Source organism: Tachypleus tridentatus, chromosome 11, assembly GCF_004210375.1.
Source record: "Tachypleus tridentatus isolate NWPU-2018 chromosome 11, ASM421037v1, whole genome shotgun sequence".
NCBI classification, from domain to species: domain Eukaryota; kingdom Metazoa; phylum Arthropoda; class Merostomata; order Xiphosura; family Limulidae; genus Tachypleus; species Tachypleus tridentatus.
The window spans coordinates 934,584-962,358 of record NC_134835.1 but is presented as its reverse complement, the minus strand read 5'-3'; the positions used below and the strand labels follow the sequence as shown (position 1 = coordinate 962,358).

Below are 27,775 nucleotides of genomic sequence, written 5' to 3'. Positions count from 1 at the left end.
ATAAGTCCCTCCTGGGCACGGTAGGCAGTAAGTTTGTAATCCACTGTCATAATAACCAGGAGGACATGGATCTAAAACCGTTAAAAGTACATAGTTAAGCATTTATTTACTCAGTGTTAATTTTTATAGCCCTTTCAATGAGTTTTTTTATCAAAAAACAAATTTATTGTATCAAAACTACATGATATTAAAAGTCTTTCATCTTTTTATGTTTAATGGAAACTATTAACGTTATTGTGTGTAATATATACTTACAACACCTGTCAGCATCTCTTCAGTATCCTCGAGTACAAGTGAGGTTTTCTGCTGGAACATACACTGAAGAAAACAAGAGAAAGTTAAATATTTTTTTTTAGCTCATTTACTGTCACCGATAGGAATAGAAAGTTTTACACAGTACGAGATTCGTGAGAAAAATTTCTTTATGTACTTAATAACTGAATCAACTCATGAAACTAATCACAGAAACTTGGGATTTTATGAAAGCACACAGAATTTGTCTCTTTATCAATTATGTTATACCTTGAGGTACGTTTCATTTCTTTTGGTATTTCCCTTGCAAAATTTGTATTTGGCAAAGTTTAATGTAAAACTGGTTTCACTGTTTATTTTAATGTCAGTTATGAAAATACAGGTTCTTTTGGGAATATTACGCTGGTAAAATGTGTCAGTATATGATTTGAAGGTGTCTTGCAAACAAGAGTTGGAGGTCGGTGGTGATGACTAGCTGCCTTCTCTCTATTCTTACACTGCTAAATTAGTAAGGACGGCTAGCCATCGTGTAGCTTTGCGCGAAATTAAAAAAAAACAAACAGATATGTGTTCCAGAATCCGTTACCAGATAAACTCCTACATAATACAATAATGTACTTCACTCAGAATTGGATGAAAAACTAATTACAATGTGAACTAGATAGGCATCTCATACATGATGAAGCTAGTCCTAAATATCTCTCCCCAGTTAATTTATATTTTAAATATAAAAATAAATTAAAAAATAATAAGAAATATATATATACACACACACATACATACATGTATTAAACAATAATAAGAATGCTTTGTTTGTTTGTTTGTTTTGAAATTTCGCACAAAGCTACTCGAGGGCTATCTGTGCTAACCGTCCCTAATTAGGCAGTGTAAGAACAGAGGGAAGGCAGCTAGTCATCACCACCCCCCCGCCAACTCTTGGGCTACTCTTTTACCAACGAATAGTGGGATTGACCGTAACATTATACACCGCCACGGCTGGAAGTGTAAGTATCTGTCTGTGTGGATGGGTTTTTTGTACACAGTTGTGGTTACTTGTCTTGTTTGTTTGTTGATGAGTATGTCAAGAAATGATAAACTGTTTTATATTAATATTATTAAACCTTCACTTAACAGAGATTCTGGATGAGAATCTCTCATCCAGTCAGAAACAGTTATAATCCAACAAATCATAACACACTCTCCACAAAACTTTATAAAAACCAACAACACCTACAAACACACACACACTGACCTGAAGACGAAAGGCCAAAGACTCTCAAAGCGCCGTCCTCTACACTTGTCTCCACAACAGGCAGTTATTGTCCATTCTACAAAGTTTCATCACTTCTTCTTTGAAGAAGTTTCTCGACATCACTGAAAGTTTCATCAAGAAACAGATGTACAATTTATGAAGAAAATATGTTGAATATCAGGAATCGTCAAACAATGGTTCACAAAGCTTCAATCAAGAGAATTTGATCTCACCAATTCCATACATTCTAAACAGCCAAGATCAATCAATAAAGATACCCTGTAAGTCATAGTTGAAGCAAATTCAAAACTGACCATGCAAGAAATGGCTCAACAGATCCATTCAACAATCATTACTCACCTACAAAAGCTTGGAAAAGTTTTTAAACTTGGATAATGGGTTCCATATTATTTGATGAATAATCAAAGTGCTCAGAGGGTCACCATTTGTTCATCTTTGAGAACAAGAGATGATAGTGAACCATTTATAGAAAGAATTATTAGTGGTAAGGAAAGCAGATTTTTTATGAGCACAATCAACATTAGAGACAATGGTTGAACTTCTGTCAGACACCTATTCTAACACTGAAAAGTGGTTTACACCCAAAAAAGGTTTTGCTTTGTATTTGGTGGAATCTGGGAGGTGTAATCTATCATGAAGTTTTGGATCCAAATGAAACAATCATGGCTGAAAAATAGTGTCATCAGTCGGAGAGCTTACACCAAGTACCGATAAGAAAAGAGCTGCATTATTCAATCAAAAATGTGTAATAATTTTCCATGAAAATGCAACATCATACACTGAAAAAATTATGAAAAAAAACTTCAGGCCTTGAAATGGGAAGTTGTGCCTCATCCATCCTATTTGCAAAATCTTACTCCATCTGATTACCATCTTTTCAGATCCTTGCAATATTACCTAGGTGGAAAAAGGTATGCAAATAAGGAGGAACTCAAATCTGACATAAGACTGTGTTTTTGAATCCAAACCAAAATAATTTTATTCACAAGGAATCCATAACTTACTCAAAAGATGGAGTTATGTCATAGAAAGTGAGGGCAAACATTATCGTGATTAAATTTGTAATTGAAGACTAATTTGTGTTCAGTTTATTAAAGTATTAAAAAAAAAAACGATATTTCCTTTCCAGTCTGATATTTACAGGATAACTAATGTTCATTATTTATGTTTTTCTCTAAAATCACAAAGAAAACATAATTTTAAAGCTGTGAAGTTATGCCTAACACACAACCTTTTGTTACAAATGTTCAGTGATTTCAAATTAGGCTTAACAGTTAAACTTTTTCTATGCTTACTTATGCAGTGTTGTAATTTTGTAGCTAATGCCTTACAGAAGTCTTTAACTAACTTGTCAGAGGTTTTAAAGAAAATACTGTAGCTCAAAATGTAAAGTTAAAATTGAAGTATTAGCGAGATGAAGCTACAGACTTTGATAACACTGAGATCAAAAGATTTAATAATATATGTATTTCTAAAGATGTGATGTAACAGTTTGCATAATATTCAAAAAATATATCATATATAGAAGGCGGTTAACAGAGTAGATAGTTTCTCAAGAAAAATGTGAACCGCCAGTGTTTTAGCTTTATCAGTAATTTTTACAAGTTGATTAATGTTAATTAACATCACTTGCAACATTAGCTTATACAAAACTTTTGGCAACACAAGTGCTTAAGTTTGTTGTAGTTTTAAACGAGGAAATAATGTAAGGAAGGTATAAAAGAATTATGTTATAACAAGATATTTTCATTGAAACCAAAGATGTTAACCTCTAAATACATTCTAATTTATTTATCATTCATCATTCTCATAATTACACTTCAACTCTCTTCTTTGCAAGTTATGAAAATGCTCCTTTTAGAGAATAAATTATGCAATTAATATAAAATGAAACAATGCTAATAGGTAAAATAATATAAGAATTAAATGCAGTAGAAAAAGCTAGAATAAGCCATTTTTCTTAGAATTTTTAAAATTCATAAAAGCATAAATTTTGTGCTAATTTTAATGATTAAAGTTGATGCTAAAATTCAATTAAGTTGCATAAGCTGTATAAATACTTTACATATTAAGACCAGGTATTTAAAAACATTATCTTTTAATAATTAATAAATTTATACTTTAAAAAAGTACCTTTTGGTAGGGATCTAAAACCTAATGCAATTATCAAAGTTCTCATATGTAGGGTATTGGGCATTTTTATTTTTTAAATGTACTTAGTTCATTTTTCTTAATAATGTCAAATTATGTACAATACCTTTGAGAACTTATTAAGGATATATCAACCTTGGAATGAATGTACAAACTATCACTCTAACTTCTGATTGATAAGGTTCTAGTATACAATGACCAATAACACAAAAAAATGATGCACAACATTATGATATTTCTGAAATCATTGTAATAAATTTCACAAGAACTTCTTTAAAACATTTTGTATATCTTTATAATGCTAATAATTTCAAAAATAAACAATTAAGGTTGATCACCTACTGGGCAATCCTCATCAGGATAATTGTCTGGCATGTACAAAGTGAAACGAAATACTCCTCCTTGGTAATGCCCTTGCCAGATGAACAGCACTCCAAACCATTCTATTAACACGCTTAAGTAAATAAGGCTTAAAATATATACACATACAATGAAAATAAACTGAGAACAAAACAATCTGGAAAATACATTTTCATTTAACAAAAGAGAGTATCAATCTAATACATAACTCACTATATACATTTAGAAGTTTTGAGGTCAAATTTTTAGAGCCTTAATTTTGCTTCATAAATCTGTTATCTTTATCTTTCTGTACACATTACTTGTTATTTGGACTTGTTTACTATAGTTTTGGAAAACCTTTTAATAATGTGCTATGAAATAAGATTAACTTAGAAAATCTCATCAGTATGGATTGGGAAAAATAATTAATTAAATGGAAGAAAGCATATGGTTAGTACTAAAGTTCCATCAAACTGGATCCTTGTTACTAGTGGAAAGCCTCAATCCCCAGCATTTGGGCCTCTGTTTTTAACTATTTGTATTAATGGTATTAATAGAATTACTATTGGTACATTAATAAAGTTTGCTACTTACATTAAATTCTTTGGTATTTCTAGCCATATTAAGAATGTTGAGGTAAGTACAGTACCACAGAATGACAAAGTTCTGTACTTGCTTTCTCTTGGAGAATAAAAGATTTCCATATTTCCTCTGTTCATGAAGTTTCAAACTGTGTTTATATTCTCACTCAGAAGCTATTGAAACTAAACATACCTTACGCGCACAGATACCAATGCCACGGTTTGATACCGAAAGGGTTTAGTTTTTTTGTATACAAATCCTACTTATGGTTATATATAAAATAATTAGATGTCATAAGGAAGCTTAATTGACGTATTGGGGTATCTGTGAATCATGGAGGGTCCTAAACTCCACAGATATTTTGTGCTAGTTATATCTAACATAGGTATTAGTTTACCTTAAAAATTAAGAATAAATCTCTTATGTTTTGAAGAAGGTTTTTTAATTATTGTACAACTATATGGAAATTCAAAGTATTTAAAACAAGTTGTGACTGTATTATTCAGTCGCAGAAAGATGCTAGTTCTTTCAAAGAAGTCTTGGCTTATTATTATTCAATATATATATATATATATGATCCAAGGAAGATATTTTGAGATGAATTATTCAACAGAGTTAAAATGAAAAAACACATTTCTATTTCTTAATTTTAAGCATTTCATTGAACTATAAATGAATTATAATTTAAAACTTAAAATATTCTTAAATCAAAAAAGTATTTCCAATAGTACTTACCCTCCACTTACATTTACAACTATTACTCAACTGCCAGGATAACACTGGCTCTCAATGGAGAGGAAGAGAGGGAGGAGTGTGTGAGAGGGTTAAGTGTTAGTGGAAATACATTCCTAATTTAACAAAATGTTAATTTAAAAAAATACTCACCCCCTCTTACACTTATAGTTAAAATCCCACATTGATAAAGTGAAGGGACTGATGAAAGCATCATCTGTATAGATCATAACTGAGTCAATGGATAATTCACACCCTAGTGCACTACATTCAGAATAGACATGTTCTTCATATATGGGTGGAAATGTTACCTAATTTATCAAGACTACAAGCCAGACCCAAAGAAAGTAGCCAAGATTTCTCCACTCTAAGTTGGAATTAAAAAAGCCATATTCCTTATATCTCACACTGTTGGTTAGGACAAGCAGACTGCGAACTACATATATAGATATGCTCCCTCCCTTTACCATCTCATAGAGATATGTTATGATATCATCAACAGTGGACTACAGAAAGAATTTCATCATCTTTGTTGACACATCAAAATCTATGATGAAGCCACCAGAAACAAAACAGTAGACAAAAGGCATGTGGAATATTTAAATATGGTAAGTGGAGATTTGAGGAATCTTTCCCTAACTTTCTCATCATATTGAGGACATTCCTTTTCACTAAGTGTGTGAGCAACACAACATATAAATAGCTTTTCCAAACTGAAATTAAGACCTACTTGAGATCCACAATAAGCCAATTAATGCTCAATAACCTAGCCATCCTCTCCATCAAACATGAACTAGCTGATCCAATTAACTCCAAAGCTGTGATAGAGAAGTCTGACTCATTAAAGGCTAGGAAGATGTGATCCATCTCATCAGAACAACAACTGGATGCTTGGCAGGACAAGTGTGACTGTTCAACTGCAAATATCTTATATCAGATTTGTAATAAAGTTATTTCATTAAGCTTGGTGTTTAATTTAGTACACAAGTCCTCAGTAATGGCACTCTGAAATCTTGCCCAGACTGATATTTTCCTTCACTTCCACTGGGTAGGAATATCTTCAGTAAAAGCACTTTTATTTTTCTGATACAGCAACTGGCCTTTGGAATGGATTGTTTTCAGATGTAATAGATGTAGTAAATTTAATGGAGTTTAAGAAAAGACTTGGCAAGTATTTTAAAAAACTTGTAGTTTCACCTAAAATTACTTTAATGGATGGGATAGCCTGAAAGAGCTGACAGGTCCCTTGCTGTCCTTAAATTTTATGTAAATGTAACAAATTAAATGTTCTTTGTTTTCAATACAATAATGCAGAATTCTATTCATTTTCATGGAAATAAATACATGTACAATTTTATAATTAAAATGTAAGATAAGCCCAAAAGATACTTTCATTATAAGTTTTCTTTTTGTGAACAACTAAGTATACAAACTAACATTGTTTAACTGTAGCTATGCTACAAATACTCACTGATTCTCACAAAACTAACCATGGGTAAAGCAATGACATATTTTATAAAGCTTTTCTATTTCTGTAACAGCTTTGAACTAGTATTTCATTTTTGTAGTAACTTCTGAAATAAATAGTGATAATTTTATCACAATAAACTCAAACAAATCTGCTCAAACACCACAATTTCCTATGTTAAAAATGATACACTACATTTGTATTAAAGTAAAAGTGATGTTTAAAATACTGAGGCTAACTTACTCAGTGGTGAACCAGCTGATGGAACAACATATACCCCAGGTAACCTTCGTCTCTGAAGCATCACACTGTAAGAAAAGGGAAAAGTTACATTAATATTATTGCATTACCACTTGAATAATATTTTTAATATAATTTGGTTGAATTATTTTGAAATGTGCATAATCTCTTGAAATTCAACCACTTTATGTCTTTCAGGTGTGCATATGTATATAGCCACTGTACCTGTTCATTAAATGAATGAAACAAAAAACTCGTATATACCAAAAGATTGAAAATTGTGCCTTATTTTTCTTTCTTAAACATAATAACATTAAAAATGCAATAACAATATGTAACAGTACCAATACTGAAAAGAAAGACACCATTTATAAAAATTATATCAGTGGTGACATAGTCATTCTAATGCTGAAGGATACTCAACATTGATAGTTTTTCCAAATTTAGAAAAGGGGACTAACCCTCTCCCATGACCTTCCTCAAGTCACTGTGCTAAGTTTGGTGCTGATTGATCAAAAAATATGGAAATCTAAAATCTTTGATTGAGGCCCGTCTGTAGCTGCCAATCAATTAACCTTATGCTCAATGAATGACACAAGATGTGAAGTCATATATTGTCTGTTAGCTACTGTTTCAGTAACAGTATTCATTTTTTTAAATAAATGAAAATTATGACACTGAAAAACTTATGTTCTTGTCAGAAAGAACACGAAAGTGTCAAACCCACAGAACTGGTAGTCACCAGTTAATTAAAAAAAATAAAAAAACGACAAATGGCCATGCAACCCATAAGTGGAGATCTCGCAAAATGCAAAACTTCCACACAGTATCATAAAACTTAAGGTAAAAAGAAACAAATAAGATGCCACTTGAGAAAGGCTTTCCTGATTGTATATTTCAAGTAAAATCAGATGGTAGTACATGGTGGAACACTGCTGTCGAAGCTTACACTGGATGGGGGAGAGAAGGTTGTTTGATTCACCACCAAATGTTGTATGTTTACCACCAAATTCAATTTAACGACATGTAATTTATCGAGTTTAATTGAAATTAGATTCACAGAAGAGGTTAAAAGCAGTTTATCAGTATTTTTCCATGAGATAATTATATATGTTTAGTTGAATTTATTACTTTCAATGTAAATGTCCAGGGTTTTATTTCCATAGACACAGCATGTGGGTTTGTGCTGGAAAAAACAAACAAACTCAGAAATAATCTGATTCAGTACTGATGCAACACTGATTAGATTTAATTTATTTTTCACTTATGTTTATTTTGTTCACTGGTTATGGCATGTAGGATATTCCATAAATAATTTAATATAGGGTTTAATACATTTTGAAAAATAAAAAAATATGTATTAGTATAAGAATTTGTTCTTATGATTTATATAAAAATTGAGTTTGGTTACTGAAATATTTCAGCAGCTGTTTTGGTTCATTTGTCAGTTCAGATAGTTTTTGTACTGGTTGTGTGATCTTGTGTATGAGTAATAATTTTTATACCTGTGGTGTTTTTAAACTTTAAAAACAATGTTTGTAGGTATATTGTTATTAGTGTACAGAAAGAATTTGGGTTTATCATTTGTATTATAATGGTAACAGAGATGGTAGGCTATATTAGCCATATTGTTTTGCCTGTTAAAAAGTAGTAGTTTCTGTATTGCTAGTAAAAATTATGTTTTACTTTATTGGACAACATCTCTGCTAAATCAATCAAAGCTATTAGAGATAAGTACACTTCAAATGCTGACTTTGACCCAGAGAAAATAAAAACAGCTTTCACTGCTTCAGAGGGACTGTGTAGATGGGTGATAGCTATGGAAGCCTATGACAGGTTAGTGAATACAAGGAAAAGCAGTATTAATTACTTCAGAAGGACTACTAAAATGAGGGTGTAATTTTAAAGTCTTGTAACAAGTTAATTAACAGAAGTAGAAGCTTTCAATTCTATAGAGGGACTGTGAATATGAATGACATCTTTGAAAGCTTATAACAGGTATTTTAAAATAAACAGTTTCACCTGTTCTAAACAAATATTGTACTGATTTGCATAATCATTACTGTTTGGATATATGTCTCTTTGGTTAATTTTTTGGGTGTGGCAGTTTGTTATTTTTACTTATTTTCAGTGTTTATGTTACTTACTTTGATAGTTCCTCTTTCTTTACTGCTATTCACATCTAATTGTACAGTAGATGTGAGTTCAAACATGTCATTGTTGAGCACGTACTTTTTTATTCTCATGTTATTCAGTTTAGGTTTTTACCTTTGTGTTGTCTTTTTGGGTTTTTGGGGGTTTGTTTTCATGATTCAGTCTGACAATTCCACTATCATGAGCTACGTAAGAGGGAACCATGTCCAGATCTCTGTGTTTTCAGGCTGGGGATATCTTGTACTAAACCAACTACTATGACATGAAAGTTCTAGTGTTTCATATTCCCAAAATTATGAAACCTGTGTCTAGCTATTTATCCCATTCTGACCAGGTTTTTCTCTCAGAGTGGTGGTCTCTTCATCCTCAGGTATTTCTGTAGCTGTGTTCTCAACTGAGAGTACTGTCTCGCTCTATAAATATGTGTGTGTGTGTGTGTGTATATATATACATTCACCACTCATTTCTTTCTTTTTGATTTCTAGTCCCTCACCTTATAACTCTGGGGAGGATGCTTTCAGTCACTATTGGAGAGGTCTTCACCTATGTGCCTACCTTATGACCAGAATTCTCTCCAAAGTTATTTCTCTTATCCTGACCACTCCTTGTTATATTCTGCTGGTTGCATCATATTAGCTAGCATAGACATGTTTCCTTCTGCTTTGTCTCTTATTGGAGCAACAGCCTCTGCCCTTCCCTCTGTCCTGAGTGCTCCTCCAGAAACTGCTCTAGGAGGTATTTCATACCAACATCACCAAACTCCATCTCCATGTGTGCCATTTATCTGATATTTTTGCTTTATTCAGGGACTTAATCTCATGTAGCCATCTGCCACCTTCCTTTCTTCTGCTTGATTAGAATCTCAATGTTCACATTTGTGCCATATTCAGTTCTCCCTTTGAAGTCATTGCAATATGTTCTTTGTACCATCTTTTCATTAAGAGCTATTTTCTCTTTTTCCTGGCATACATTCATCATTTTTCCCAGTATTTATGGCATTAATGTTTTCCACTTTCTTTACTTTTCCTTGTATGTTATCCTCTATCCTGATTAGACCTACCTTCCCAAGACATAGGATGCCCAAGAAGGTTTTTTTTCACCTTTTCTCCTATCTCCTTACCTCTCATTTTCCATCTGTTCTCCTCTTCGTATCTGGACTGACTTCTGTGTCCAATTTCTTCTCTTCTATGTTATGTGGTTTGTACTGCTTCATTTTATGAGTCTTGCAATGTAATTTCTTTGTTTCCTGTGATCTGTCACCTATTATGCTTACTGGTTGGTTTCATTAACTCATACAACTGGTATATTCTGATGTGTTCATGGAAGATCACTCTTGACATAAAGTTTTTCTCACCAAATTTGTCATTTAACTGGTTCTTTAGCTGCTCGAAACTACTGTCCTTTAGAGAAGATTATTCAGGCTGGTATGCAGACAACTCCCAATACATTTGTCACATTATTTGCACATCCTAGCTATGTCGTTTTTGGGCATTTATCGTTTTCTTAAGACAATGTATTAATAACTTTTACTTTATTTTGTTGATATACATTATATTTCAGGGCCCAACCTGGTGATAGATGTTGCCTGGTCAAGTATGCTTATAATTATATCAGCACTAAATCTGTATACTCCTATAATGCTCACTGTTAGATGGTGTGTTTTTGTAAGACTACTGTGCACTTGTGTAGTGGTGTGTGTGTATATACATAATTGTTTTAATCACTATTTCACCTATAAAGGACCATCACTCACAGACTCCATGAGCAAAGCAGACTGGTATTTTTGTCCATCTATACTGATCCATGATTCTTACAATCAGGATCTTTCTGCTTTTCAAAATATATAGGAAATCTCACACACTCATTGCACTGTCTCCAGTGTATCATTCATCCCAGTGCACATTCCCCTACCCCCTATTCTACTGGAGCATTGAGAGTCCTTTCCACTTCTAGTTCCCAGTAGCTGGAGTCCTGGACCATGGAAGTTTCCTCCTGAATGGGAATTTTTCAATGAAATAAATCAAACTTCACAGCTCACATGTACTCACTTGGTAAGAAGAGGGCTATTGTCAATATAATTATTGATTATTCAGCAACATAATGTTCTGGATCCAAGACACTTCCTCTGACGTGTTTTACCATGCTTGTTTATCTCAAAATCAATTTCTTATGCAAGGCATTTGCACTGGATGTTTCTGCATGGCCAGACCACATTTGGCCTAATACAATGTATCCAAGGTGCTTATTCCTGTAATTTTTAGAAAATGACAGCACTTTGCATAATCTGATGTATCCTGAGGCTTTTTCCCTTAGCCACTTATATCACATTATCAGCCACCTTACTGTGACTAACTGTCACTATGTTCACTGCTAACACTTGTTATATATATAGACAACTTATGCATTATCTATTAACAATTGGCTGATTCTGAATTACTTAACAACTTTTTGTCAAAGTACTTGTACAAGGTGCTTCCCATGGAGTTTTTGTTTTTTGCTGTTTTGATGAGGAAGATTGATTTTGTTGCTCACAATAACAAAGTATTTCTACTTAATGTTTTGCTCAGTTAGACATCAACTGACATGCTCCAGTGTGCCCCAACACTCTACCCTTGGCACATATTTATTTGGGCCCATTATCAATTACAAACAGATATGATGCTTGCCTATTACATATTGCCTCACAGGTATTACTCTGTTCATTACTAGGAGAAGAGCATACCTGTTCTAGAAACAGTTCTATACCCCACATGTGTGCCTTCTTTTATCATATGTTACACATTCTTTTAAGGCAGTTGCTATCTGCTCAATGACAGTATTCATACTGTCACACCTTTACTAACCTCTCCACCTTTGCAGTATGGAATTCTGTCTTTGGGTGAGTGGAAGTAGTACTTATTCAGAAACTAACATTTTCTTACATTGAAAATGTATTTCCAATATGTACTTTACCTCCTCTTACCCATTTCCAATCTTTCCTTTCAACTGATATGCTGGTTTTTTATTTGTATTTGCCAATTCTCAAAAGGATTGTGCTAGAATAGTTAATCAGGTTTACAAGTCCCATAGTAGTTTTGTGGTAGAAACATAAATCATTTCCTATAAATAGTAGTGATTCATAAATTGGACTGTTTTGTTTTTGTATTTATGTAAAATAATTTAACAAATTAAACTTTGTAAATATAACACATCATAAATATACTATGGTGTTTTGAAATAACTCATAAATTTGACTTTGCAACAACTCTCATGTTATCTCTGTCATTTGCTGTAACACATTTTATTACATTCCTTTATTTTTCTTTTCTGAATTTGTTATATTTGATAACGGCTTTACAGGCTGAATATTAGAAAAGACAGAAACTCAATATACTTGAATATGTTTCTGTTGTCAGAATCAATAATTCTGATGTTATGTGACATTTATTTGCTATGTTTCAAACTTCAAGTCCATTTCATAACTTTATATATAGTTAAAAGAATGTATAATCATAAAGATTATACCTAATTTCAAATATTTTGAGCAGCAGGAATGCTGGTTCTTCAGTATCAAACCTGATGGAGAAGATTTATTTCTGAATGTAGAATTAGGATCATTTATGTATACCTGACTTTAGTCCAAATTTCCTTACAACCCAGTCAACCAGTATGAGGAACCAGAAGCCACTCCTACCATTAACAATTTAGTTGTCTTTAACATACTTTGAAAATATATCTTTGTAATTAGTTTTAACTTTATCAGCTAAATAAGCCCATTTGAGCTTCCTAATTTTTTTTGAAGAAAATCTGTAGCTTTTCTCTAGTTCTACAAATTTTTTAACATATCTGTCAATTTAAATATCTTAAAATCACTTAACATCATGGAATTTATCCCTGATTTTCTCTTTTATATCTTTAGTAAACTAGTTAAATTTGATCTTTCCTGTTATTCTTTTGCTTTTTTGGCTTAATCTATTTTTTTCACGAATGATAAATCTTGCATCAAGGTCTCAGAAGAACAAAGATCTCATTTCTTGTTTTTCTCAAAGTATAGCAAAACATTACACTTAACTATTTAGTGATCACTTTTCTCTAAATACTCCTCCACTTCAACTCATAGAAGCATTTCATCTTTAAAGATTAGCAGTTAATAAATCCAAAATAGAATACCTTCTTGCTTGTTTGCTGACTGACTCTTGGGTATAGAAAACCATCTTGAATCATTTCAAGAAGTCTCTCTCATTACTTGACTTTACACGGTCTCAATCAATGTGTCTAAAATTATTCTCCTATTACGATTGCATCAATATTTGTATAAGTAAAATCCTTGATGTTATTATACAGTTTATCATCGACCTCACATACATGAGGTCAGTAATAAACTGTATAATGTTAACTCCCTTAACAATAATCCAATTAAAACCTTCCTACACTTGCAACCTTGAATTGTAACTTCCATTCTAAAGTTTTCAACTTAACAATCCACAGTTTACTTCTTAGGTAAATAGTCTCTCAACCCCCTTTTCTTTAAAAAGCCTTTCACTGTTAAATAATTTGACCTCTTATCTATTTATGAAGCACTACTTGACAAAAATTTTGTGTCCACTTGTAACTTGTGAATCACTGGACTGATTGTCACCAAATCTGGCCTGTACCTTTAGGCACCTCAAATAGTTAGCATTTGGATCTCTCCCTGGGGACCTTATGTCTTTCCTGTACATTTGTTCACTTATGGCTGGCAAACTATTAAACTTTTTTGTCACCAAACCTCACAGGTACCCTTAGGGCAGTTGGATCTGATGTACTATTCTACCCCAAGGGATCCCTATTGTCTTCCATATGCTTTGAATGGATACATTACATCAGCTAGTTTCAAAATGATTCCTATTATCAATATTTTCCAAGCTTAACAAAGTTCCCATGTTTCCTATTATACCACACTCTCCAATTTCAACTACAACTTTGAACTTATCTATCTTGTTCCTAATATTCCTGATACTAGAATAATAGCAGCTAAGCAAATTGTTGAATTTACTATTTTTATTTTAAACAATGCTTTCAAGGGCCAGGCACTTAGGATTTGGGCTGTATGGTAGACATTAATATGTAACATTATTCCACAATGAGTTAAAACCATATTTTTAGTGTTTTCAGGTTTAACTAAAATTCCAAACAGAATTTTAATGAAAAATTCACAAATTTACCAGCACTGTTGCAAGTTTTTTGACTCTCATAGTACACAGTATTCAACTTAATTCTTTTTGGTGAATGTCCACCTTGGAAGATGTATGTATAGTATTGCATTGTTGACTAACTTTCTCAGCCTATTTTCTAAGATCAAGCGTAGTTTGTTGTATTCTTCTCTATTTTTTTCTATTATTTGTTTTCAGAGTAAACAAAGGCCTTCATCTTGGCATTAGTGGGATAATCCTCATCACCTTGGTCAATGGTACTCTATTGCTTTCAGTGCAGTTGGACAAATCATTCTGTAGGTTCTAGCTGAAACCCGGTCTTCAATCAATGAAAGTGCCATGTAGTTGTTTAAAAAAGCTTCTTCTTCAATCTCTCTTTCACTTCTTTGAATGCCCCTGAGTAACATATCAGAGCAAGTATAACTTTTCTCTGGCAGAGAATGTTGCACATCGTTGACAGATGAGAATACTTTTGTATCATCATATATGTTAAAAATGTCATTTCCTATTATGTACATTAGACCTTAAGCATCTCTTTGAAGTAACATGGTGCATAGAATCCTTATTATAGTCATACAGAATGCAAGCAAATAATTATTCTTGTCAAGAGGTCTGAAACATTCCGTCTATCAAACTTCTTAATTTGGAAGTTTGACATTGCTCTGGATTTGATACCAAAAAAAAAACTTTCAAAATGAATAGACATCATTCCTGTGCCCTGTTGAAGTACTACAATAATACCTTGCTTTTACACATGAGTTCGTGGATAATCTGCTTCGTTTTTTGGTATCATGAAATCCAAGGGATCTTTAGAAATAATGCTAGACTTTTCATCTTTATCACTCCAGAATGGAATAGTATAATCAATCCTTCCTCTTCTTTTTTTCTTTCTGCCTTTAATTTTCTCTGCAGCTGTTTCCCACTTTCTTTTGCCATTTTGATCTCCAAGCCTAAACTGTTGCATCCACACTGACATCGAGAACATTTCCTACAAGTATCATACATATGCCCTTTGCACTTACAAGCCATTTTCTTCTTTTCCTGTATTAATATTGTTTTATCAATACAAGATCAGTACAATATGTGATTTATGGGTGTGACAATTATCTGCTTTTTTGTCCAATCAGGTTTTTGTAGGTTTTAGCCAATGAACAAATGATCCAGGATGACTTCAAAAATTAAGTTATGCAAAATGCTGGTTGCCTAGTGCATGGAATCACTGTCAAATTTACTAAATTTGTCTTTAATACGTATTTATCTTGTTATACTTCATGTATACAAATTTCACATTGCCCTAGTTAGCTTATTTGCAACTATACAAAAGGGTCTTGTAGAGTTGAGTCATAGGATGAATAATAGATCAGGTTGGCAGCAGTTCCTGATAGCAGCAACATGTGACTTTGGATATGATAGTAACTGACTGAATATCTTTACAAACATCTTTAGAAGTTCACCAGACATCCTACTAACTAACCTACTTAAGTGAATCTCATCTTTAGCATATAATCTCTCCCTTATCGTAAAAACTAAGTTGGCCTTAGTATCCACTTCCACTTGACAATCTGTTACTTAAACTTTGGATCTTACTCAATAATTTATTTCAGTATCTGGCTTGAAGGAGTATTCCTTAAACCTCAGATGTGTATTTCTATCCTTAAATCTCTTATGGCATTCTTTATACTTTTTAAGCATTTCCTCTCTCTTGTCTAGTTTTCATTATCATTTTTTCCTACATGCACTACAAAAAAGAGGATGTTTCTTGGTACCAACAAGTAAATTATCAACATGCTTCATAATGTCTTGTACTTTAGTATCTAGCAAACAAATTCTAAAACATACTCCCTCCACTGACATTTATAGCAGTTATTGGACCTTTAGGATTTCTTCCTTTGCCCATCTAAGCATTGGTCTGAATTTTTTACACTTGCTCCAATCTTTTGTAATGCACTCAATTGCCCATAAAGATATTTGTCTTGTAATACTTTCCAGTTACATCAATGATCCTTCTATTCTGGTACTGTAAATGAGACCCTCATTCAAATAATGTTATCACTTTTCTTGACAAAGTATTTAGACATGAGTTTATTCACAGATGTGTTGCAAGAGTTAAAATCCTTGGGTGCAATCTTTGTGCTACATGGTTGATTTTCGTTCAATAATATTTTAAAACATCTGAAAAGAACCTTTCACTTTAAGACATGGTTTTCACATATAAATTCCCTATTTACTATTTCCAGAATAGAAGCTAACTGGACTTCCTATATTCCATTATTGTTATCTAGTGTCATTCTCAAGTGAAGATATATATTTGGTCTGGGAGTTGTTGAAACTCCTTTTGAAACAAGTTTTTACCTAATAAGACCTAGATTTCAATTTTTTTCAATTGTGTTTTAAAATTTCTGTTGTGTTCTACCATATTTCTAGTGTTCTACTCTATTTGTGTTTTTTTTCTATAATAGTTCATTGAGTGCTAATATACGTCTGTTATATTTTACAATGGTTCTGTTGCTGCAGATAAAACTTGCACACTATTTCTATGCGACAGTACTGCAGATAAAACTTGCACACTATTTCTCTGTGATAGCATTACAGTTAGATCTACAGTTCCATGCATATTTTTCATGTAATTTTTACATATTTAAATGCATGTCACTCCACAGTTGTTAAAACCTGTTAGAACTGTTTTATGTATTTGACAACAAATAACTATTCTGTGTTATCTCTAAGTTACATGTGTCTACTATTACAGTTGGCAGTGTACAAGGATGTGTTACATATTTGACTAGTACAGTTGACAGTGTACAAGGATCTGTGTTACATATTTGACAAGTACAGATGACAGTGTACAATAATTTGTTTTACACGTTTGTACTATTACAGTTGACAGTGTGCAATGATCTGTGTTACATATTTGTACTTGTGCAATAGTGTACAATGATCTGTGTTTTGACTTGTACTGTTCACACTCACTATAGATGTACACGCTTATAGCTGGAATCAAGTGTTGATTAAAGTATTTCCTAATGTACAAGAAATGAAGAAAATTAGAAACGTTTGTCTGAAATCAGAAATTCTAAAATTGTGCTGTCGTTTAGTCAGCCATGTTTTCCATGGTTATTAATTACATGTACTTTATTCTCTCTTCATAGGTCTCAATAGTTAGACTTGCTAATCTATTTAGAATTCTGTTCAAAACATATAATATTCAATGGAGTTGATAACCATCTGACATGTTTGAGTCATTTTTTAGTTCAATCTGATCACTATCTTGTAACGAAAACGGACATAAAATTAGGTCAGTTAACACTTACCCCACTTAGATCTGTGCAGCACTGGACACGCCCTGTGACGGGTCATCTCGTCTCCTTCCCCATTTCTTTTTAAATTCCACCAGAACGCAGCAGATCCCTGGAAATAGTATAGGTAGTGTTTTTTAAAAGTATTTTTGTCTTTGAATTTTCCAAACTTTTCAGTTTGGTTACTTCATCACACATCCGATTGTATTTAAACTGTTCATAATATTAAGGTTTTTGTTATGATAATAATACAAGAATGACATTAATAAACGTAAAATAAATGTAACTTTACCTTCTTTGGCCAAACCACAGTTCTGGTGTAAGTAAAAGCAGTGGCTCCACCAGCCCGACATCAGATAGCTGAAATTAAAATGTACTATTAGCGTAATTTATCTGTCCGGCAGGGCCAGGTGGGTTAAGACGTGCGACTCATAATGTGAGGGTCGCGGGTTCGCATCTCCCTCACTGAAGAAGCGTTATAAAGTTACGATCAATCCCACTATTCGTCGATAAAAGAGTAGCTCAAGAGTTGGCAGTGGGTGGTGATGACTCTAGTTTTACACTGCAGAATTAGGAACGGCTAACGCAGATGGCCCTTGAGTAGCTTTGTGCGAAATTCAAAAACAAACTCATCTCACTGTTTTCGTAATGAAAACTACAAAAAAGTATTAGTCTTACTAGCCCACAAATGGTGATTTTTACAGCAGTACTGTTGTTGTTAGGCCTTAAAACTTATGAGATATTTATGAATAGTTCACTGATATGTTAAAAAAAAATATTAGCTTTGTTAAGAAAAGAAAGTATTTTGTTTGTTAGAAATGGAATAGTTACTTAATATTTCATAGAACATTTATAAAAATATTTCATTTGTTAGGTCTACAAAATAAAAAAACGTAACTGAATAAAGAGTCATTTTAAAATATATTAGACATCAGCTACTTAACAGAAAGAATATGAAGAAATATTCTTCTGTTTTTCCCTCACAAAAATCTTTCTATCATACCTGAAAGCTGCTTTGACGTTAAGATAAAACAACAAAATGTTGTTGTTTCTCTAAACTTTAAACAGACATTATATCTTTATAAACAGACAGAAAGACTAGTTGGAATATTTAAATCAAATTAGGCCATGATAGGTTTAGTTCTGTAGTTTGTGTTAAGTAATTAACAAATATTTTAAATTATTAACTTACATAGAACATCCACGTTGCTATCCGGTCTCCAGCCCGGTATTCAAATCCTTGAAACTTTGAAGTAAAACAATATATATGTCTATATTTCCTTCCATAACCTACATCTTATAGTAAAAAAGATGTAATTATAAACTACAGAACTCATAACAATGTTTGGATATTTCTCAGCAAATCGTGTTTTATACAGAAGTTAATAGCATTGTTTCTATGTAACAAGTAATACAATAAATTAGTTTTTTAATTGTTTGTTTGACTTCAGGCAAAGTTACTTTGGACTATCTGCTTTGTAAATTGCGGGAAATCGAATCCTGTATTTTAGCAGTGTAGATTTGTAGACTTACTAATGCACTTATTTCTGAGAAATGTATGAACTAATCTGATTTTGAATTTCTACAAATCACTTTTTCATCTCTTATGAATATTTTTCTCGAATAGCATCTTATTACACTGCTAAATTAGGAATGACAAACACAGATAGCTCTAATGTAGCTTTGCACAAAATTCAGAAGACAAACAAAAATATTTCCAAGCTACAGTATTCTGAATCTCGACAATTAATCAAAAAGTATCTAATAATTCCATTCCCAGTGTGCCCTCAAAAAGAAAGGTACACCTTTCGAAAGCGTTCGGGTTATAAGATTTTTATTCTTTTTTTTCCCTGGTAAGCTACAGCATTTTGAACCTCCTAAATTAATTAACAATAATATTATCCTATACTGATATTCTGAATGCCATGAATTCATCAGTAAATACTAAATAGGGTGAGCTACAGTATTCTAAATATCATGAATTGTAAACAGTATATTACCTTATTTACCAGCTATATTATTATGAATCTCATTAATTAATCAACAGGCTAGCCCATCTAAAAAGAAAAAGTATTCTGAATTTAATTGATCAATCAAAAAATATATGGCATGAGGTAACCTACACTATGCTGACTCTTGTCATTTAATGGACAATATATCCTACCAGGTAAGGTACAATATTCTAAACCTCGATAAATAAACAAAAGTATATCATACCTGATAAGCTATGATTTTTTTTTAATCTGGTTAATTCATCAACCATATAGATTATCCTACCTGGTAAACTACAATATTTTTAAACTTGTTCATTAATCAACAATATATCCTACCTGGTAAACTACAATATTTTTAATCTTGTTCATTAATCAACAGTGTATCCTATCTGGTCATGTACAGTATTCTAAATCTCATTTATTAATCAACAATATATTCCACCTGGTAAGCTTCAGCTTCTTCGTTACTGTACTTTGTAGCCAACCCTGTAATCATTGCAACTCGATGGTCCAATTTCACAATAACTGGATCATTTTCTTTCGTCAACCAAGAGCTAGAAGGTACAGAAAAATATTCTTGTGAAACAAATATAGTAAATTTATTTCATCACCAAAAGAAACTTCCCTCTAATTATCTGATTAATTACTTGGTCTTTATAATATCTCTGTTCATCTACTCTACTATTAATATGTTTTGCTGAGAAATACTGTGGCAACAAATCTAGTAAACATTTATGATTTTCTTTGCCATCCAAGCGACCAAACTGTCTTACAAGACGTAACTTTTAGATATGTACATGTTAGAATAACAGTAGGTCTTTTAAAGTATTACTTTACAACACAACACACAGAGAGAAGTTCCTTACAATACATTATATTATCCATCACACAACAACAACAAGAATAGTCTATCACAGTACAACAACAGTGGAGTAGTATATCACAGTACAATGACAGTAGAGTTTTCTCTCATTATACAGCAACAATAAAAAAGTTAATCTTAAAACAACAACAACAGATAAATCCCTCCCAGTACAACAACAATGGATTAGTCCTTCATAATACAAAATAAAGAAGTCCATCTCTTCAATTTGTTACACTAATACATAGACCATTCAATCAATAACCATTAAACGAGGTGATAAACCTCTAGTTGTTAAATATTCATCCACTGTCGACATACTCACTCGTATCTTGAATACACACCTTGCACTTGTTCGCATAAGAGAAGCTTCAAATTCACCACTGATACCATAGTGAGAAGGCCTATGAAGCTGTAAGGAAAGAATGATAATGTTCAGATCACAATATTACACAAGGAGGAAAGACTGGTAGTATTGAAATTACAAAACTTAATGGCTGGAATTACTGATAGTGTACACATCTTAGGTTTACTATTGAAGGAAAGATTGATGGTGTACAGATCTCAGGTTTACTATTGAAGAAAAGATTGATTGTGTACAGATCTCAGGTGTACTATTGAAGAAAAGATTGATTGTGTACAGATCTCAGGTTTACTATTGAAGAAAAGATTGATTGTGTACAGATCTCAGGTTTACTATTGAAGAAAAGATTGATTGTGTACAGATCTCAGGTTTACTATTGAAGGAAAGATTGATTGTGTACAGATCTCAGGTGTACTACTGAATGAAAGATTTATATTGCACAAATCTTACAATTCTTACTGTAAGTTGACTAATGTTCTTTCGTCTTTGGATTTCTTGGTCACTTATGGCATCGTGGAGTTGAACAATATAAGGTTTGTGGCTCTTTTCCTCTAACTTAATTGGTTGTATTAGCAGATACGGATGATGACCACTGAAATATCGACACTTGAGATCCTTATCCCATTTTAAAGGCTGTGACAAAAACATCATATATTACAATAAAACATACTGTATTTTAATTTTATTATGAGTAAATTAATTATTTTATAGTATGAACGTTATTAATACTAAAAAATTCACATTTACATTAGGTACGAGTTAATATGTACCAGTTTTAAACAGAGTAGATAGATGTAATTAAAGACAGTAGACACCTAAAGGTAAATAAAGACATCCAGATGTCAATAAAGTAGGAGACATTGAATGCATACATATAAACAAAGAGAGTAGACACATATATAAATAAAGTAAGAAACAGTAGACATTTAAATTTGAATAAAATGAGAAACATTGATCACGTGTATTGAAATAAAGAGAGTAGACAAATATGCATAAATAAAATTAAAACAGTAGACAAATGTACATGAATAAGTAGACAAGTGCATTTCGATGAAGTAAGAAATATTAAAAAGTACATGTAAACAAAGAATACACACATGTACACAAATAAAGTAAGAAACAGTAGACACCTACATGTGAATGAAGTAAGAGACATTAAACAAATTCTTGTAATGAGAGAAGTATAAATCAATAAGGTAAGAAACACGAGACAAGTACATGTATGAATAAATAAAGACATCTACATGGGAATAATGTAAGACACTTACTTATGTAACTTACAGTAAAAAACATGCTCATATTTGGTATAATAAAACAGCATATTTACGATGCTCCTTTAAAGCTGATTCCTGTTTCTAACATACAGATTTACCTGAAACATATATCCATTACCCTGAGTTGTTCTCCACAATACAGTCTGTTGAATTGTTTCTTTTCTATTACAAGATCAAGATTGTCAACAAAAAACACTGGCTTGAAATTCCTTTCATAAGACATGTAGTTTCTATCACTAAAGGAAACAGAAACAGTCTTCCAAGTTGTTTCTATAATAAATCAGAAAATGTTTAGCAAGGGATAAGAGAAAGTTTTGGATATTTCTGGTAGCTACACCAACAACTTAACAGCTACAGTTAATCCATTACTGATAGTTACACCAGCAACTAAACAGCTACAGTTAATCCATATTTATATTTATATTCATATTTGTATTTATATCCGTATTTATAATGTTTAAATTATGCTTTTTAATTATTTATACATTGGCTTTTTCTAATGCACAGTAATAGTTAAATATGTCTAGAGTAAGACACAACCCTCAGTGAACACATAATAAAACTCTACCAGAAAAGAAGCAGCCTTTTCAAATACAACTAAAACAGTGTTTTAAATAAAGCTTTGTGTCTTGTAATTATGTACTGACCCAAAGTTCTTTGTTTCCCAGGTTTGGTGTAAACACGCATCATGTACACATGCAACCCCTCAGAACAACATCACATCTATTATCCAGTTGTAACCATGGAGATCAACTTTCAATGAAAAATAATCAACTTTTAGATAGGTCATGGACATTCACAGCGTTCGGTATAGTAGTCTGTTTCAGTTTTAGTGCAAAACACACAGTTCATTTTGCGATAGACTTGTGAAATAATAACATGAACAAATAGGAAAATTTTGACTTTTTCTAATGAACGTGAAAAATCCCCTTCTGTTGATTATCAATTTTAACTTTGGAAAAGGAAGGCTGTGAAAAAATAAGTCTGTTTTAAAGGTAGCCCAAATGTTCTGTAAAAGAGTTTTGAGGAAATTCCTATCATTTTCATACCACTGGTGAAATAGGCATATACATTCTGTTATTATTTTAGTGCCACTGAAAGTTTAGATATGTGTGTATATGTAATACTCTGTGGTACCATTGAAGGACTAGGTACATACATTACGTTTTTACCACAGTAGTACTGAAGAATTAGGTACATACACTATGTTGTTGTTGTAGTAACATTGAAGGATTAGGTATATACACTATGTTGTTATTGTACTAACACTGAAGGATTAGGTACATGCATTCTGTTGTTATAGTAGTAACACTGAAAGGCTAGTTATACACGTTATATTGTTATTGTAGTAACACTGAAGTACTAGGTATATAGGTTATGTTGTTATCGCAGCAGCACTGAAGGACTAGGTATAAACATTCTGTTGTTACTGTGGTAATACTGAAGGACTAAGTATATATGTTATGTTGTTATTGTAGCATCACTGGAGGACTAGGTATAAACATTCTGTTGTTACTGTAGTAATACTGAAGGACTAAGTATATATGTTATGTTGTTATTGTAGCATCACTGGAGGACTAGGTATAAACATTCTGTTGTTACTGTAGTTGAAGGATGTTATGTTGTTATTGTAGCATCACTGGAGGACTAGGTATAAACATTCTGTTGTTACTGTAGTAATACTGAAGGACTAGGTATATATGTTATGTTGTTATTGTAGCATCACTGGAGGACTAGGTATAAACATTCTGTTGTTACTGTGTACTGAAGGAGGTAAACACTAGGTAGGTATATATGTTATGTTGTTATTGTAGCATCACTGGAGGACTAGGTATAAACATTCTGTTGTTACTGTAGTAACACTGAAGGACTAAGTATATATGTTATGTTGTTATTGTAGCATCACTGGAGGACTAGGTATAAACATTCTGTTGTTACTGTAGTAACACTGAAGGACTAGGTATAAACATTCTGTTGTTACTGTAGTAATACTGAAGGACTAGGTATATATGTTATGTTGTTATTGTAGCATCACTGGAGGACTAGGTATAAACATTCTGTTGTTACTGTAGTAATACTGAAGGACTAGGTATATATGTTATGTTGTTATTGTAGCATCACTGGAGGACTAGGTATAAACATTCTGTTGTTACTGTAGTAATACTGAAGGACTAGGTATATATGTTATGTTGTTATTGTAGCATCACTGGAGGACTAGGTATAAACATTCTGTTGTTACTGTAGTAACACTGAAGGACTAGGTATATATGTTATGTTGTTATTGTAGCATCACTGGAGGACTAGGTATAAACATTCTGTTGTTACTGTAGTAATACTGAAGGACTAGGTATATATGTTATGTTGTTATTGTAGCATCACTGGAGGACTAGGTATAAACATTCTGTTGTTACTGTAGTAATACTGAAGGACTAGGTATATATGTTATGTTGTTATTGTAGCATCACTGGAGGACTAGGTATAAACATTCTGTTGTTACTGTAGTAATACTGAAGGACTAGGTATATATGTTATGTTGTTATTGTAGCATCACTGGAGGACTAGGTATAAACATTCTGTTGTTACTGTAGTAATACTGAAGGACTAGGTATATATGTTATGTTGTTATTGTAGCATCACTGGAGGACTAGGTATAAACATTCTGTTGTTACTGTAGTAATACTGAAGGACTAGGTATATATGTTATGTTGTTATTGTAGCATCACTGGAGGACTAGGTATAAACATTCTGTTGTTACTGTAGTAATACTGAAGGACTAGGTATATATGTTATGTTGTTATTGTAGCATCACTGGAGGACTAGGTATAAACATTCTGTTGTTACTGTAGTAATACTGAAGGACTAGGTATATATGTTATGTTGTTATTGTAGCATCACTGGAAGGTATAAACATTCTGTTGTTACTGAAGGACTAGGTATAAACATTCTGTTGTTACTGTAGCATCACTGGAGGACTAGGTATAAACATTCTGTTGTTACTGTAGTAATACTGAAGGACTAGGTATAAACATTCTGTTGTTACTGTAGTAATACTGAAGGACTAGGTATAAACATTCTGTTGTTACTGTAGTAATACTGAAGGACTAGGTATATGGTTTTACTCATCATAATACTCTAAACTGAACAGAAACTGGTTAACCAGTGAATGGATATTTGCTGTAAAATTCTTATCAACGCTTTAAGTGCAGCTAACACTTTAGTTGCCAATTTTGATTTCATTCTTATCAAAAACATCCAAGGTGTTTTTGATAAGAAACTAACACAAAGAAACAATGAAAACCTTTGAAGTAAAATTCATATAAACCAGAAAAACTCTTAAACAACCCTAAAACCTCCTTTCTTAAAACTAAAGCCAATCTCTACAACAAAACTATTTTACTTGTATCACAATCTCTTAAATAACTAGGACCAAGTAGTAATCAGTTAATGATAGTTTACTTTGATGTTGAGTTCAAATTTAACTGTATTTTGTATCATTATCAATATACCATAAATTTTGTTTCTAAACTATTAAACCCAAAGATACAGTAATTGTCATTTGGTATTTTGCCAAGTGCTTTACAGTGATTGAGAGTATTTCACAAGTCAATGGTTAAAGTAAATCACGGTTATCACCCTAATAACTGTGATAAAAATAATCACTATACTGGTTATTTTCTCCTGTTTCAGTGTAATCTTCATTATAAATATTACACATTCTGGTTCTGTCAGTTTTCTCCTTTTTAGATATCTTAACACAAAATCGTGGTAATGTGTTGTAGTTTTTTAACTCAGCTGAATATTACTGTCAGCATAAGCTTAACTGCTCATCCAACATCCTCCATGCATCGGAGTTCATTGACTATTTTTTGAATAATTTGTACTTAGACACATAATCTTCCTTCATATTTTTCTCTTCCCTTCAAAGAAGCTGTAAAATCTTACTGCATACAAAAGAAATAAACACAAAAGTACTTTTATTGTCATAATTACTTTAAAAACACCCTGGCTTTGAACCCATAATTAAATTATTTATATATTTTTTGAAATGCATAGTTGTTATGTAATATTTTGTTACAAATTCACTTGTACTCACTCACTTCTTTTTCTTTATCAGTAATCAACATGAACAAATATTTTTGTACAACTATCAATCAGGTAATTAGACAATTAGCTAAAATAATGCTGTCACACCTAATCGTCTAATAAATACTGACTGAATTAATTTATCTCGGTGTTTCTTAAGTTTATAAAACGTTTAACCTCATTCAGATAAGACATGAATAAATTGTTTATTTGGAAGATTTTACACTTACTTCAATAGCTCTTTGGATTTCTTTTCCATGTTGTTCTTTACCGTGTGTGATATCTTTTATGTTTACTAAACGCTAAAGTTTTCTTCATATGTCACTCCCATATACTAGTTACTTGACTTATTACATTACAACAATTTTGATAATTATCAAACAATTTATCTTTTCTATATACGATTTTTTTTTCTCGTAACAATCATCAAAACTATATATGCAAAAATGGATCGTTTGGGTTGAGAAATTATTTTACATGAAAAATAGAACTACGTCAAGTTCACAATGAAAGAAGTAACTGACCGGAAGCTGACCACATATTTGGAAGGGATTGTGTAACTAAGTGTCGGAATATAGAGGGCAGTGTTAGATTTTTGAATATATAATTTTATTTATATAAATAAATTACCGGTCAGTTACTTCTTTCTTTGTGAACCTGACGTAGTTCGCTCTTCCATGTAAAATATTTTCTCAACCCAAAAGAAACGTTTTTGCATATATATTTTCTACACGTGGGTTTTATCGACATCACTAATCACCATAACTGTATTAAATAGAAAAAAAGTTATAACCTTAATTAATACGTAAACTAAGATATATTGGACAGCTATCATGTTTTCTTTGATTATAAATTGGAGTGTAGTCATTATTATTACTTTAATCAGTTTCTCTAAGATACTGATCATCACCTTTTCAGTTAAGTATCTCTCGATATCTATCATTATCATTTTAGTCTCACGCATCAAAACAATTAATATGATTAGTGAAGTTAAACATATTAATACGGCTATCATGATAATGTTTGTCAAACATCTGCCGAGAACCATCAGGATGATATTTACGAAACAACTTAGGATAACCACCCAAAAGACATTATTTGAATGTTTTAGTACATTTGTCATGGCTAAAATAATTAAACAGATTAGGAGAACCACCACAACTACGATAATCAGGAATATTGCGATATTCATCATGGATACGTAATGTAATCGCCATAGGACAGTTACCACAACTATAATAAGATATATCAAGATATCCGTATAGATTTCTTTAGACATGTACTTTAAAGCGTCTTTCATATCTTCCGTGGTTTTACATTTAGAGGAAGCCGTCATTACTTTAATTAAGTAGCATATAGAAGCCATTATTGATGCTACGATCAAAAACCTAAAGAGAGCCTGTATTAAGATATCCCTCCAACAGCATATTAGAAGCAACAGAAATACATGAGTTAAACACTCCAGAATAGACATCATAATTATGTTAACTCAGATCTTCCAAAGAGGCTTTGTAATTACTTTTAGTAAAATTAATAT

General features: G+C 32.1%; 1 protein-coding gene across 6 annotated transcripts; it reads right to left on the bottom strand.

The window, feature by feature from the left end:
* Window positions 1-26,818, bottom strand: LOC143231588 (prolyl 4-hydroxylase subunit alpha-1-like). Of its 6 annotated transcripts, none has more exons than XM_076466108.1 (13): window positions 26,469-26,818; window positions 22,274-22,425; window positions 21,341-21,514; window positions 20,862-20,929; window positions 20,098-20,209; window positions 18,854-18,907; window positions 17,954-18,021; window positions 17,677-17,773; window positions 7,044-7,108; window positions 4,019-4,119; window positions 1,505-1,626; window positions 256-318; window positions 1-71 (listed from the first exon to the last, which is right to left on the bottom strand). In XM_076466108.1, exons 2-8 carry the CDS (start codon window positions 22,376-22,378, stop codon window positions 17,746-17,748), a joined length of 609 nt encoding a protein of 202 aa, XP_076322223.1. In that variant the 5' UTR covers window positions 22,379-22,425; window positions 26,469-26,818; the 3' UTR covers window positions 1-71; window positions 256-318; window positions 1,505-1,626; window positions 4,019-4,119; window positions 7,044-7,108; window positions 17,677-17,745. The 6 variants fall into 6 exon arrangements, with proteins under 6 accessions (XP_076322223.1, XP_076322225.1, XP_076322224.1 ...); XM_076466110.1 differs by having other exon boundaries at window positions 21,332-21,514; window positions 22,254-22,425; window positions 26,469-26,814; XM_076466109.1 differs by having other exon boundaries at window positions 21,332-21,473; window positions 22,254-22,425; window positions 26,469-26,810.
* Window positions 26,819-27,775: the final 957 nt, after the last annotated feature.

Bases quoted from the DNA above. Each gene is read 5' to 3' on its own strand.
- LOC143231588 (XM_076466106.1), bottom strand. From the start codon at position 22,378: ATGTCTTATGAAAGGAATTTCAAGCCAGTGTTTTTTGTTGACAATCTT. The intron at 21,515-22,273 runs GTAATGGATATA...TTTTTGTCACAG, and splicing joins ATTGTGGAGAACAACTCAGG to CCTTTAAAATGGGATAAGGA. The intron at 18,022-18,853 runs GTAAGTTAATAA...TTTTAATTTCAG, and splicing joins TAGCAACGTGGATGTTCTAT to CTATCTGATGTCGGGCTGGT.